General features: G+C 50.9%; 1 protein-coding gene across 1 annotated transcript in view; it reads left to right on the top strand.

Annotated features, from left to right (window-relative positions):
* The first annotated feature begins 13,923 nt into the window (after nt 1-13,923).
* Nucleotides 13,924-15,835, top strand: part of Atp2c2 (ATPase secretory pathway Ca2+ transporting 2) — a 62,065-nt gene continuing 60,153 nt past the window's right edge. Inside the window, exon 1 of the mRNA XM_036188862.1 lies at nt 13,924-14,016. Coding sequence (XP_036044755.1) covers nt 13,924-14,016 — 93 coding nt within the window. The remainder of the gene's footprint in view (nt 14,017-15,835) is intronic.

The raw sequence follows: 15,835 nt of genomic DNA on the forward strand, positions 1-15,835 counted from the left end.
ATTAACTCAACCCTGAGTGCACACTAAAGCAAAGACGTGACTATATCAACACTTTTTGTAAAGTACATGTGACACTTTCCATAAAGATAGGCTCTATAGATTGACAAGCTCACAGAAAAGGTCTATGGAAGGATCTGGTGTGGTCTCGGCCACACGGATAGTGAAAAGGTCACCAGACTGTTACCCACGTCCCCTCCCAGCCTTCTGGACGGATAACAGGCTATGCATCCTTTCCTTTGAAAGAACAGCCCTGTGTGTTTAGTATTCCAGGTTCCCCTGATGCTTAACTGTGAGGACAGGGACCTCCACGCCTCCCACAGTCTGCGGCTAGTGTGTGGAGGTCACCATGTCTCGGGGACTGAACTCAGCTTGGCAGGCTTGGTGTCAGCATCTGATCTATGGGGTCATCTCAAGCCGGAGTCAGGGCTTGAACTATGTCATGTTCTCAGAGGTGGATACTAGAAGCCACCCGTTGGTGGTTGGCCAGGAGCGCAGGGATGCTGTGCCTCCTGAGGCCAGAGTCCTGAGTGCATGGTCCCCACAGCAAAGAGGGGTACTGAGAAGGTGAGCTGGGAGCTGCCCCAGGCCAGTGGCCTCCCCTGGGCCAACTCCCTTAACAAGGACTTTCCTGTAGGAGCAGACTTAATTAAACAGTCTCTTTGTGCTGTGGTCCTGCTGACCTTGGCCCAGTCCTGTCTGGGGTTTTCTGTCAGCTCTTCCAGTTTTAACTCCCCACACCTGGCTTTTTTTTTTTTTTTTTTTTTTTTTTTTTAATTTTTATTTTTTTTCCTTCTTCTTTCCTAGAACATTCTCACAAGATCAGTATACTGTCTGATCTAAGGAAAGAGAAGGTTGGTCCCCTTCGGGTGGTCAAAGGGCAGTATGCTTCATCTATGACCCCCAGGGAGGGTCCTCTTGTGCTGTTACAGGGGGCCAGTCACACGATCCTGGGTAAAGCAGACAGGACCCCTGTCCCCACAAAGCTCCTTCCTACAGGCACAGTCAAGGTAGTGCACTGCTGTGTCTGTGCCCTTCAGTGCTATGAGGTAAGTGTGGGAGAAAGACATTCATGGGCTGGGGCAGGGGGTGGGGGAAGGAGCTGGAGAGGGTTTCCTAGAGGTGGGGAATGTCTGAGCTAAATTTCTGAGTATTGGTCTCTGGGGCTGCCATCCCAAGTGTTCACCAGCCAAGTAGCTAAAGACAGAAGAAACACACAGTACGTGACTGAGCCTGGCTTAAGAGCCTGACCCTCACCCCATGGCATTGGGCAGCTTCCCTGGCCTGTCCAGCCCTTAGAACAATGAAAACAGCACCTTCCCCTGACTACTCTGGGATGAAGTGAGATGTCAGGGATAGGAGAAAAGAGAGTGGGCTAGACAGATCTGGGGGAAGAAGAAGGAGAAAGGGAGAGGAGAAGGTGGGGGGCAGCTCTTGACCATGTTCCAGGACTGGCTTCTAACTCACATGGCATCAAGGCAGTGACTCCAGGGTCCTCAGTGGGTGGCTCCCTTGACTTTGGTTTGGACTTGCTAAATGGGTTTATCTTGTTTGTAAGCAACCAAATTGAAGCAATACAATCTCTGGGTTGGACAGGCTGGCAGGTGGGCTCTGTGAACTGTCAGAACCTCCTTACATCCACCTGCTGGGAATCTCCTGTCCTGGACCCTGAGACCAGGGAGAGAAAGTCCAGCAGGCCACAGTCACAGGCAACAAAGGAGCTTGTTGGACAGGCACAGCCACGTCCCCAGTCCACACCTATCCCACACCTGTCCCTCCTGCTCACGGAGACTCTGGGTTCTCACCAGGTCACATTCAGAGTGGTTCAACAGGTGCCTGGAGATGGGCAACACCCTGCCCATTAGATGAAGGAGTGCCGCCCTAGCCGGTCTTGGAGACAAGGAGAACTGAAGATCAGGATGACTATCCCTCATTTCACTAGTCACAGCTGAGCAATGGAATACCTGCTCACCACCTGTGTGTCATCAGCAATCAGCTGCCACTAAAATGCCACAGGAAGCCTCCTGCTCCTGTTACCCAGGCTTCAAACAAGAAGTCAGAATGTCCCCTCTGTGAAATCAACAAGGTTTATTACTAACATATTTCAAATATAAACTGTTGGGTTATGGACCTGACCCTTTAATATGATGAACCAGGCTGGGTGGTGGTGGTGCACGCCTTTAATCCTAGCACTCGGGCGGCAGAGGCAGGTGGATCTCTGGGAGTTCAAAGCCAGCCTAGTCTACAGAGTGAGTTCCAGGACAGGCTCCAAAGCTACACAGAGAAACTCTGTCTCGAAAAACAAAACAAAACAAAACAAAAATAGATTATGAACCAGACTCCTCAAGATTATATGTATGAAATCTTAAAGAGATCGGCTTATTAAATATTTATTTCTATATTTGTATATGTATGTATGTGTGTACATGTATACATATATACGTGTTCTGCATACATGTATACATGCATATATATGTGTGTATAGATTTTACAGCTGAAGGAATAAGGCTATCTATGAGTTTGCTGTTCTTATTTGCTGTCCTGGTTGGTTTTTTTGTCAACTTGACACAAGCTAGAGTCATCTGAGAGAAGGAACCTCAGCTGAGAAAAATGCCTCTAGACATTTCAGAGTGGCCAATAGACAAAGCTGTGAGCCACTTTCATGATTAAGGATTTTTGTGGGAGGGCCCGACCCACTAGGAGACATTGCTACCCATGGGCTGGTGGTTCTGGGTTCTAAAGAAGGCAAGTCGAACAAGCCATGAAGAACAAGCCAGTGAGCAGCACCCCTCCATGGCCTCTACTGGAGCTCCTGCCTCCAGGTTCCTGCCTTGGCTTCTCTCAATGGACTCTGACCCAGAATACGAATGCCACATAAGCCCTTTCCTCCCCAGACTGTTTTTTGTTGTTTGGTTTTTCGAGACAGGGTTTCTCCGTGTAGTTTTGGTGCCTGTCCTGGATCTCACTCTGTAGACCAGGCTGGCCTCGAACTCACAGAGATCTGCCAGGCTCTGCCTCCCGAGTGCTGGGATTAGCCACCACCACCCGGCCCCCAGATTGTTTTTTGGTCCATGTTTTATCACAGTGGTAGAAAAGGTAGGATCCTTACAGAACATGGGTGAAGGGTTGCAGGCTCATGGGTGACACCAAAGCAGACACATCATTGATCATTGAAAAGTCTCACCCCACCATGGATGACACCTTCCCCTTAGCTGCACAGATGGAGTCCCCTCTTCAGTTCCCCTCCACCCTCTATTTACTCCAGCAGCTCCTAAGGCCATGTGCAACTGGCCCAGTATCACAAGCAGCCAGAAAGGGTGTGTGCACAGTCAGGGGCCCAGTCTCACCAGGGGTTTGGGAGGAGACAAAGGCCTCCTTGCTCCCTGACTCTGCTTTTCATAAGTTCAAACAGTGCACAATTTACCAACATAATGTATATTACAGCCCCAAAGGCTAATGGAAGAACCTGGAGCTTATGGGCTCCCATAAATGGCTCTCCACTGAGGCACTCACAATACCCAGCCAGGTCCCAGGATGGCTCAACACTACAGATGCACTGTAGGGGTCAAGAGATGCTCATCCTCAACCATTGGCTATGCCCATCACAGCAGCGTGTGGCTGGAGGCCCTGAGTACCCCTCACTGCCCAAGCACACCCATGGGGGACAGACAGTTGGCAGCACTCTAAGTCACATGGGTGGACAGAGGTGTTCTGGGGGAGCTCATGGGAGCTCAGGAAGTAGAGATGAATGTGTGTGCTGTTTCCTTCTGGTGTTTATTTTTGTCTTAGTTAGGGTTTCTATTGCTGTGAAGAGACACCATGACCATGGCAATGCTTATAAAGGAAAACATTTAATGGGGACTGGCTTACAGTTCAGAGGTTCAGTCCATCATCATCATGGTGAGACATGGCGGTGTGCAGGCAGACATGGTGCTAGAGAAGGAGCTGAGAATCCTACATCTTTGATCCACAGACAGCAGGAAGACTGAGATACTGGGCATGGCTGGAACACATGTGAGACCTCAAAGCCTACCCCCACAGTGACACACTTCCTCCAACAAGGCCACACCTACTCCAACAAAGCCATACCTTCTAATAGTGCCACTCACTATGAGCTTATGGGGGCCAGTTACATTCAAACTATCACAATTTTGGAATAATTACAGGGTTACTGGAGAGTGCCAAGATGGCCCCCAAATCTCCAGAGGCAGAGAGGATGTGCAGGTATGGGGAATCTGTCTCCCAGACAGTTACGTTTTATCCAGCTATGGCTATGGTACAGTGTCAGAGGCAGAGACACAGTCTGACTGCAGGGCAAGTGTGTGGTCTCTGTGCCATTGGCAGACTTGCATGGGTGTACATGACTATCCTCTCCACCAGAACAGAATGACCCATAACACCCATGTAGGTGTCCCCAGCTGTCCCTAGCCTGGCTTCCCTGTGTCTGCACTGCAACTCCATGTCATTTCAAGGACAGTACATAAGAAGAGGCCCACAGCAACAACCTTCTGAGCCACAGTATCCTCTATTGGTCCCCCTTACTCTGCTCTCTCTCTCTCTCTCTCTCTCTCTCTCTCTCTCTCTCTCTCCTTTCCCTCCCTCCCTCCCTCCCTCCCTCCCTCTCTCCCTCTCTCCCTCTCTCCCTCTCTCCATCCGTCCCTCCCTCCCTCCCTCTATGACAGAAGGTAAAAACATTTTCTCTGATTCCATGATCATGAATCGCACTTGATTGGGATGCATCACCTTCCTTCTGGAATGTTCTGCAACCTCTTCCTGATGCCTGATGGCTACATTGTTTGAAGAAATAAACCAGCGACTTTCTGGGACACTTTTCCTTTGGGACTGAGTGTCCCATTGTGTAACACTGTGAGGTGCCATTGCTGACTCACACTCAGAGCTGTGATCACCCAGACTCCTGAGACCCTTGGTAGAATGGGGCTGGGGGCTGGGGAATGTCAGGCCCTCACCTGAGATCACAGCCACCTGCTGGCCCAGCTGTATGTAGCTCTCCTGGAGACGCTACAGTGTTCAGGAGGAGAGGGCTGACTGGATGAAGACTCACCTTCATCTGTGCATCACCCATGCTGGGGTGGGAATTGTTGATAGTGTAGCTACCTCCAAAGCAGCCATGTTTCTGGAGATAATCCCAGGACACCCACTCACCAGCTCACCAAGCTGGACATGAGTGATCCCGATATTCTCACCAGCTCACCAAGCTGAACATGAGTGATCCTGATATTCTCACCAGCTCACCAAGCTGGACATCTGTGATCCTAATATTCTCCCCAGCTCACCAAGCTTGACGTGTGTGATCCTGATATTCTCACCAGCTCACCAAGCTGGACATGTGTGATCCTAATATTCTCCCCAGCTCACCAAGCTTGACGTGTGTGATCCTGATATTCTCACCAGCTCACCAAGCTGGACATGAGTGATCCTGATATTCTCACCAGCTCACCAAGCTGGACATGTATGATCCTGATATTCTCACCAGCTCACCAAGCTGGACATGAGTGACGCCGATATTCTCACCAGCTCACCAAGCTGAACATGAGTGATCCTGATATTCTCACCAGCTCACCAAGCTGGACATCTGTGATCCTAATATTCTCCCCAGCTCACCAAGCTTGACGTGTGTGATCCTGATATTCTCACCAGCTCACCAAGCTGGACATGAGTGACGCCGATATTCTCACCAGCTCACCAAGCTGGACATGTGTGATCCTGATATTCTCACCAGCTCACCAAGCTGGACATGAGTGACGCTGATATTCTCACCAGCTCACCAAGCTGGACATGTGTGAAATCTTCTCTTCAGTCTGTCAGTACCCTCCCTGGGGTGAATAGAAAGACTCCCCAAGAAAACTCACTCGCCACCACAGGACTGAGATTCAGGCTGGGTTTTTAGGCAGGAACACCCTTGAGGTGACATGTACCCTCCCTCCTTCATACATCTGTCCTACCAGGGCATAGGACACCCCTGTCCCTTCCTGGTGACAGATAGGTTGGCTCCTGCAAGGTGTCTTCCTGTGAGGTGTCTGCTTTCTCTTTGTGATTGGCAAGTGTCTTGTGGGCACATGTTTCACAATCTTGCAGAAGGCATCTTTCTCACTGACCTGCCTGCTTTGCCCTAACAGAACTCGCAATGATACAGGGCTGGAGGGCCTCACACACTGCCAGACTTTTCCCAGGGAGAGTCTTCATTCGCCTCAGGTCGAGAGAGCAGTGACACACCAAAGAAACGAATTCATCCCAGTCCATCTGTGAGTCAATGACCATACTGGGTTACCTACCACAGCATGGGGGACTGGGAAGTCCACCCCAGCTCAGGTGACAGCTCACGAAATCCTGCATCTCTGGAGCCTTGTGCACAGGCAGCTCCTCTCCTCTCCCAGCAGTTGCTCACTGCTTATAGAGCCTCAGGAGGGGCCTTGCAACCACTTTCAACTTTTATGGTTCTCATGAGCCTCCTTTTCCCTCAGTGAGAGGATGCTTCAAATTGCAGAAAACAGGTGTACAATGATCAGAGGGATGGTGGGGTTCCCAAAAGGCTTCTCTGAGAGGGAACCTCTAAGCCTAGGCCTGGAGAAAGAGAGGAAACTCCAAAATAGCTTGGGGAGATCGTGCCTGGCTGAGAAACCCGTGAGCATCAAGGCTGGGAAGCAGGACTGGTGAGCTCTCCTTTGAACAGCGACCAGGAATGAGGGCTGTGGGCATGGAGAGGGTGACAGAGGGGCCTGTGGGTCTGGACTAGTGGTTAGCGTTACTGCAGGGAGATGTCTGTGTCCTGGCTCAGGTCTCAGGGGGTTCCCAGCACTATGGGTTTGGGAAATGAGTCCAGGGGGAGCCATGAAGAGCCATTTTTGTTTTTACTTTCATTTATGTATGTATTCACATGTGTACATGCATGTGTGAGCATGCAGAGGCCATAGGATACATGTCTTTTGTTTGTTTGTTTTGTTTTTGTTTTTGTTTTTTTGAGACAGGGTTTCTCTGTGTAGCCTGTCCTGTCCTGGAACTCACTCTGTAGACCAGATTGGCCTCGAACTCATAAAGATCCACCTGCCCCTGCCTCCCGAGTGCTGGGACTAAAAACATGCACCACCATGGTCAGAGACAAGTATCTTTCTTATCTCCTCCTCCTCCTCCTCCTCCTCCTCCTCCTCCTCCTCCTCCTCCACATCCTCATCTGTGTGTGAGAGTGGGGATGCATGTGTGCCAAAGGACAACCTTGGCCATCAGCCCTCCCTCCCCTTTGAGCTTGTTTGAGACAGGATCTCTTGTTCACCACTGTGCAGAGCAGGCTGGCTAATGCAGGAGCTTCTAGGGAGTCCCCTATCTCTGCGTCCTGTCTTGCTGAAGGGGTGCCAGGATCACACACGCACGCTATGATGTCATACTTTGCCTTGGTTCTAGGGATCTGAACTTGGGTCCTCACTCTTGCATGTATAGCAAGCACTTGACCCACTGAGCCGTCTCGCCAGCCCAGTGGAACCATTCATACTGAACCACAAATCCCTACCACACCATGACACTGGCTTGCAAAGGACGCATGTAAAGAGATCTCCGCGATTTTCATGTATATCTCTACCTTCTAGAAGGTTCCTTGAAGTCCTCCCAGTCAAGCTCTGCCTTCTTCCTGTAACACACACACACACACACACACACACACACACACACACACAAACACACAAAATCCTTTGTTAGATGGATGCATTTACGTGTCAGGTGTCAACAATTATGGTGGCTACTAAAATGATGAAGGAAAGAAAGGTTCTCAGGCCTGCCCCAGCCCAGGGTAAATGATCCGTTGCTGTGACCTGGTGACCGAACAGAGATGCCTATGGCTGTGGGAGGAGGGGGAGGGAGCCAGGCATCTGAGCTATGTGTTTACCCCTTGGGCTCCAGTGAGTCCTGGGGCACCTTCACCGGGTCCCTGGGGTCACCATGCACAGGTTGGGGCTTATCCCTCCTGTTGGAATGAAAACCTTACAAGACCACTGATGTCACCGGGCTGCGGAGAAGGGGTCGCAGCAGGACAGGTCTGGAGATGGTTCTGAGGGCAGGACCGCAACTGGGAGAAAACACAGGAACGGGCCTCACAGCTGTGGCCCGGGCTGCCAGGCCTTTGCTTCTGACGTCGGCTGTGCCCTTTGCTGCACAGTCTACCCTCCCCAGGATCCCCTTCCCCACTCTCAGTTCCCGGCCCCCATATCCCTTCCCAACCATGAAGGCCCCATCCAGGCCACCCGGCTTGCTTATCTTTTTTTTCCTAAAGATCTGTTTATTTTATATCATGTGTACCCATGCTTTGCCTGTATGTTTGTGTCCCATGTACAAACCTGATGCCCACAGAGGGCAGAGGAGGGTGCTGGATGGGAGCTAGGAATTGAACTCGGGTCCTCTGGAAGAGCAAGTGCTCTTAACTGCCCTCTCTCTAGCCTCCACCCCTTTGGGTATTTTTTGATTAGTATACAAATTTCATTATGGGGGTTTCCTTCCCACTTTGTTTTAGTGACCCCCCCATCACTCTGCTCCCCAGCCCTGCCCCCACTACACCTGTCCACCCTCAGTATTCTCCTGTCCACTTTCACACATGTGTTCTACTGCCCCCACATCACACACTCTCCCTGTCACCCACAAACACTCATCTTTGATGATTAAAATCTAGGCTTCATGTATGAGAGTGAACAATGCAATATCTGTCTTTCTGAGCCTGGCTCATCTCTTTTAATATAATTTTTTTTCATGCCGTGACTGCTTGTCCCCATCTTTGGGTTGTGACAGCGAATAGCACCTACCCATATGACCCAAAATTCAAAGTATTTGTTTTCTCAATTCCAGAAGTCACAGCCTGAAATCTGGTACTGTCTGGACCACATTCTCTGCAGGCTCTGGGGCAGGATCCTTCTTGCTCCTTCCAAGTTTGGGTGGCCCTGGGTCCTTCTTGATGACACTTCAGCTTCTGACCCTTCCTCACCCACCTATTTCCCTCTCTGTCACTTCTGGAGTCAGAACTATAACAGGATCCCAGACTCAGTAGGCCCAGAGACCTTAGCACAATTGACTCCATGATGGAAGTGCCTTTCCGGTTGTAAAACTCAGATCATAGGCAGTACCTCCTGCCAAAATTAAAACAAAGGTCTAATCCATCCAAGTCCAGAGTTCTGGGAAAGTCTCTAACCTTGCTTTTTGGATTCTGTAGTTCTGCTTCTGGCTCCCTGTTCTTGTTAACTGAAGTATGTCAACCCAGAATATGGGTTTCTGTGCTTAAAAGCTCATCCTGAGAAAGACTCAGTGCTACAGTGGAATCCCAAACACCCAGTGTAGTCGCCGGCCAGCTAATCAAGACGGTCTATTGGCTTAAACCCTTGTCCGAGCAGTCTTTTCCGATGAATGCCCCATAATAAGGACCTCCAGTCAGCCCAGGCTGAATTTACCTCCAGAGGCTTAGGATAAGTGCATCTATGAAGATCCTCATTCCAGATAGAGGCCCACTCCCAAATGTAATGGCTGCCAACCATGACAGGATTTAGCATTACCATGGAAGGATACTTTGAGCATGTCTGTGAGGGATTATCTAGGTTAGCTGAGATGAGAAGAACCTCCCTAAATATGGACTGGGGTCCTGGTCTCCTGGACTTCTTAAAACAGAGAAATCAGCTAAGTACCAACATCCATCTCTCTCTACTTCCTGACAATGTGACCAGCTAGTCACGCTCTTGCCCGCAGGACTTCCCCACCATGCTCGAACGTATTTCTTGGAACTGTGGGGAAACAACAAATAGCCCCTTCCTCAAGCTGTCCTTGTTGGGCTTTTTTGTCACAGCAGTGACAAAAAAACGACAGATGAGACCTGGACTGTCTTCACCAGCCGTTACTCAGCCCGCTACCTCACCACCTCGTGTTGCACCACACAGAGATTCCTGGCCTCCCGGCTCAACAGGACGGGGCCAGAGCACGCTGTGCTCACTGTGCTCTGGCTGCTTCTCCACCACCCTGCACCACAGCTTAAGAAGTACTGTTGAGGGGATGGGAGGTGGCTCAGTCTGCAAAGCGCTTCCCATGCAAGCATAGACCTGAGTTTAATCCCCCATACCCGAATTTAAAAAAAAAAAAAAAACACCTCACGTGGGGCAGAGCCAATGAACTCCTTTGATCCCAGCACTCAGGAGACACAGGCAAATGGGGGCAGAATTCAAGATGTGAGGAGACCTTGGTGATCCTAGTGCCGGGAAGGCAAAGAGAAGTAGATTCCCACGGCCCAACAGCCACTCAGTCATACTGGGGATGCCCATGCCAGGGAGAGACCTTGTTTCAAAAACCAAGGTAGAGACTGACTGAGGAAGACACAAGGTTGACCTCTGACCTCCACACACATGCCCACATACATGCCTGCGCGCACACACAAATGTGTTAAATCAATGCGTTTTTTTTTTTTCTTCAGTGGCTTAAATTTCTTCATCTGTACAATATATTGTTACTGTTTTTTGTTTTTGTTTTTGTTTTTTGAGCTGAGGATCGAACCCAGGGCCTTGTACTTGCTAGGCAAGCGCTCTACCCCTGAGCTAAATCCCCAACCCTTGTTACTGTTGTTTTGAGACAAGGTCTCACACTGTAACCCAGCCTTAGACTCACAGCAATCCTCCTGCCTCTAACTCTCCAGTGCTGAGATTATAGGTGCCACACCTGATTCCCTGGTTGTATTATTTTGTGTGTGCACGGTACTGACACACAAGCCGGGAAGTATTTGAACAAGGAGCCACCACTTACAGCTCATTCCTACAGCTTAAAAATATGTCTGAAATACACCTGTGTACAGTGCACGCTTTCTGAAAAAGACACCTTCAATTGTCAAACCGGGGAGTGCAGTTTATGACCAAATAAATTTCAGGTGCCTTGAGACTGTGTCTAGCCTGCTCTGAGAGATGCATTCTTGGGAGCCAAAGGAAAGGACTCCACTTCCAAGAGAGAGTGAAGGGAGTTGACCACTGTGACCTCACTCATTGCTCAAGGTGTCCAGAGCAGACATTTCAAGAAAGGCAACATGTTTCTGGTCAGACCCCGCCCTTGGCTCTCATCCCTGGCCCAGCTGTGAGGGCCATCTCCAACCTGCACACCTCAGGGGTTCCCAGCTGGTTGCTTTGTCTCAGGACATTCCTTAAAATGTGGGTTCTAGATTCTTCCAAGGTGAAGACAGAAATCAAACAATCAAAACTTCTCAAAGGAAAAATAAAAGCCCTCAGAGTCTGTGGGAATGACCCTGGTATGCCCTTGACAAGACTAAGAAGGAAGATTGAGAAGAAGCAGAAGCCCCAGGTGTCGCTGCTGGGAACACCTATACAAGAGCCCTGCTTACTCCAGATCAAAGTCAAAGATGAAAGGCTGGGAGTACTTGCCGCAAACTGGGCATGAGGCGTGAGGTGGAGAGAGGCCAACCAGACACACTAATATGGGAAGAGTAAACTCAGATGGGACAGGAGAATGGCTGGAAAGGAAACTTCAAAACTCTCCCCCTGACCCCCGTGTCAGATCATATGGCTGCTAAGAAAAAAACCACAGGACCAGAAAATGGCAGCCGACAGAGGCAGCTTACAAACAGCACACTTTGCATGTAGTTAACAGTGCTGTGGAGATGGCCTAAGAACGTGTACTGCACAGCAGTGATAAGGGTTCAGTAAATTACAATCTATCAGAGGTGTGTTTGGGCTACATGTTCTCACCACAACACAAACTGAAACTTCAGTCGTTGAAGCCTGAGGGGGCCCACCCAGCCACTTCCAGTCACCATGCTGATCTTTTCATGATCTGCTTCGTTTTGGGGGGGTTCCATGACCTCCACCACCCACTGTCCCATCTCACACTGTGCATTTTCATGCCTGTCCACAAATTCTACCCTCCACACATCTGGTGTTGATAGGGCTGTGGTGATGGGACCCAGGAGCTGGGCCATGCAGGGGAGGTGTTGACCAACCAATCCATTACTGCTGATGTCAGTATCTGCCTTGCCCCATCAGCAACAGCCCCGGGAAAGCGAGAGGTTCCACACCACCACAGCGTCCTTCTTAGAACCACAGGAGGCAAGTTGCAGAAGACCCAGGAGATAAAGGAGCCAAGTTCCCAAGGGTCCTCTCCATAAACTACAGACTCTCCTGAGAACCCATGTGGGACAGTGCTAGGCAGCAGCACATCTTTCCCACTGCTCAAGCACTCACCAGCCACACACCAGACCCTGACGCTTGTTCTGGAAGTTTCTCTACTGCTGCCACAGAATACCTTCTTACCCTTCTCCTAGGAACTCGTCCCAGGAGGAGGCACCAATGACTTACTGGCTTCTGCTCAGAGCCTCCTCTTCCCCTGAGGATTCCCTTGCACACAGCGGCTCTCCCCTCTCCAGGTGCCTGCTCTGAAGGCCCTATATGCACAGAAGCCCGTTCACCCTATTTGCTATCTCAGGTCCTTTCCACTTCCCCTGTGTCCACATCTTGGGGGACAGTCTCTCACTCCATCTCTCAGATCACTCAGTTTGAGGGTGCCGTTTCCTTCTGGGACCCCAGCTCACACAGGTGGGCAGGTAGTACCACTCCCTCTTTGTGGAGGAGTAAACTGAGGTTGAGAGAGGTGTGAGAAGTCACCCAAGCTCACACAGATCTGAAAGTACATGGTCTGGACTGCAAAGTCCAAGCAGTTCAGTGGTTTCTCTCTTTTTGGAACCGGGGCTGGAGGTCTCATGCTGGAGGAGGGAACAGACGATCGGAGCAGGCATTGTGGTGGGGAATGGGCAGTGTGATGGTTTAAAGACTTTGGTTTAAAGAGAGGAAAGACATGGGGTGATGTGAAGCCCACTGAAGTCTCCCAGGCTGACCAGGACTGGAGTGGCCACCGCTTGGGGGAGCCAGTGAGGCAGGTGGCGAATATTTGTTCAAAGGGGACAGTTTAGTTACACAGACAAATGCAGTTAATTGATTGCCTGTGGTCAAAAGTAAACCCAGGATGTGGCATGGCCCAGCCTTCTCCTCCAGGGCCACCTCTGCTCTGTGGTGTTAGGGACCCTGGTCCACCCTAAAGCCTTCTGGTTTTCCTAAGCACACACTGGGCAACCCAAAACAGTAACATGGCACGTGTGCCCCTGGCCTTTGGGAGTTGTGTGACCCCCTCTTCCCACCAGAGTGTGCCAGCATGCTGCTGACACAATCATGCTCTGTGCTGAGCCCTGCAGGATGCCCCATCACCCTGCCCTTAGGACCCCCAGTTTCCTTGGGAAGGGGGTGCTGTCCTGATGGCTAATTGTCAGGGCAATAACCAAAGATTCAGGAAACATACAACACTCACCATTTGCAAGGGAGAAGTGTGCTCTATAGGTGAACATAAAAGGTGGAGATCTTCCACGGGTGGCTGTGGTAACCCCAGGTTTCCCTACTCCCAAGGGCACACCTAGGGAGGTACAGGTAGGGCTCCTGTAGGTAAGGTCTCAGCCTTCTGCTCCATTTCAATGACAGATGGCTCAGCCAGGTGGCTCAGAGAGGCCAGGTAACTGGCCCAGAGCTACACTACCCCAAGTAAGGCTTTGGCTCAGGACCTTCCCCCTTCCAGGTGATTCTTATGCCCTGGCAGGTTTGGACAAGAACCACAGCTCTGAGACCACACAGTGGCTTCCTGGTTCTTCCAGAGCCCCTGCGGTGGACCCTGGGAGTTTGGGGTCCCGGCGCAGGCGGGGCGGGCCAGCTGTGCAGAGGGCGGCGCTGCTGCAGCCCTGCCCAGGGGCGGAGCTCACCTGGGGACCAGGTAGACAGCTCCCGGGCAACCTGGCCGCCCGGGAAGCCAGGGCGCGCAGCAGTCGCGGCCTCGCTTGGGCCCCAGGGACGAGGGCAGGGACTGCGACCTGCCCCACGCCCGGCCGTGGAGCAGCCTGGACACCCGCTCACCATGGGGAGACTCCTCACGTTTCTGCAGAAACTGGCCTTCCTGGGTCAGGACCACGGGTACAAGGCGCTGGAGAGGGACGAAGTAGAGACCTTGGTGAGTCTGACCGATCTGGTGTGAGGCACGGGGCTCAGACTCCACATTTGTCCCCTAGGATCCTGCACGTGACGCGCGGGACCCCATGTGTCACTGGGCACTGACATTCTGCTCATCGCCTCCTTTAACTCTGAAAAGAAGCTGGCTTCGGAGGAAGCGGCTCCACCCTCAAGGCACAGAACTCACCAGTCAGCCTGGGTAGGCTAGCCCGTTTGGGGATGAGAAACTGAGACCTGTGCTCTTCAAGGGCATGCAGCTGGGTTTCTCTGACTCCACGGAATTTAAGTGCCTGTATATACACACACACATAGGCAGTTGAATGGACTTTAAAAATCTGCTGGAATTGAGGGAGATGGGGTTGAGGTGGGGACCAAAAAAAAAAAAAGCCACATAAAATCTTGCTGAAGGTTAATAGTGAAAATTGAAGCGGCACAGTAGGACTCCTGGCTTCCGTTCCTCTACATCAGTATGGTTTTTAAAAGCTGCTCTGAGCCCAGCATGGTGGCACAGACAGGGCAGGTGTATCTCTGTGAGTTCAAGACCAATCTGGTCTATATAGAGTGAGTTCCAGGACTTCAGTACCAGGAGTTTCTCACCAGGACCAACAACCATAAAGTTGTTTCTGTGCCTTTGATGGGGCAGCTGGGGTACAGTCAGTGGGTTGGTGACCCATAGCACAATCCCTCCCCACCACTGGCTTTGGAAGGTCTGAGAGTGGGAGCCCATGGCACACCCAGAACTCCCATGCTTGCCCCTGGGGAACAATGCCCCCTCATATGGTCTTTTCATGTGTGTGTGTGTGTGTGTGTGTGTGTGTGTGTGTGTGTGTGTGTGTGTGTGTGTGTTGGGGAGGGGGGTGTTCCAGGAAATTTGTTTTGTAATGACAGAAAATCTTTTGCAACATTTCAGTTTTATTTCTTCCTAAAGAATGCCACAGTCAAAAGTTTCAATGGTATGGTTCTTAAATATTTACGCATTCATTTACAAAGGTGATTGTATGTATCAGTGTTGGAGTCGATGTAAGATTCTGGTGTTAGGGCTGTGAACTGCAGAACTCAAAACCGTCTGTGTTTGTCTGCAGCCTTGTGGGTTAGCAGTATACCATAATCCTCTGCTAATGCCACGTGTGTCTTACATGTCTGTGTTGTTAACAGGGGTTTGGCGTGTGTTTGTTGACACAGATAGCTTCCTTCCACCTTTTTCTATTTTTTCCCTCTGTCTTGTGATATCTTACACACAGCTGGGCATCCCTGAGTACTCCTGATGCATACATAGCAGGTTGTCATCAGGGAGTCTAAGAGTGTGCAGGTGTGGGTTTGGTGTAAACCCACATGGAGACGCTCTGAGCCAGGTGGGCTTCATTCCCCTGAGCTGTTCAAAGGCAACCTGTCTGCAGGTGTATTCTCCACCTGGTCGTGTTCTCTGTAGCACACTGACGGTGAGGGAGCCTGGGCATGTGGTGACCAGTACCGAAACTTCTAGGGCGGTCGGCGATGCTGGCAGTTCTCAGCAGAAGCCAGCTATTGCCGGTGTGCTGTCGCCAAACCTGGCCTTACAAACAGAGGAACGCAATAAGGGTGATCAGTCAGGGTGTTCCGTTGGGACAGTGGAACTCTGTGGTGGGTCAACATGTAAGGCCCTGGCTTCCATCCTCAGTACCACACGAAACAAAACAACCCCACTAAAACCCAGTCCCTGGAAGTGAGGTGAGGGAAGAAGGCCAGAGGAGACACTGCTTTCCGCTGGGCTTCAAACCCTGTCCCCCACCAAGAGGCTTAGGGAAGGAAGTCTTGTTCACTCTGGGGTCACCTCTGCACCT

Source organism: Onychomys torridus, chromosome 5 (assembly GCF_903995425.1).
Source record: "Onychomys torridus chromosome 5, mOncTor1.1, whole genome shotgun sequence".
NCBI lineage: Eukaryota > Metazoa > Chordata > Mammalia > Rodentia > Cricetidae > Onychomys > Onychomys torridus.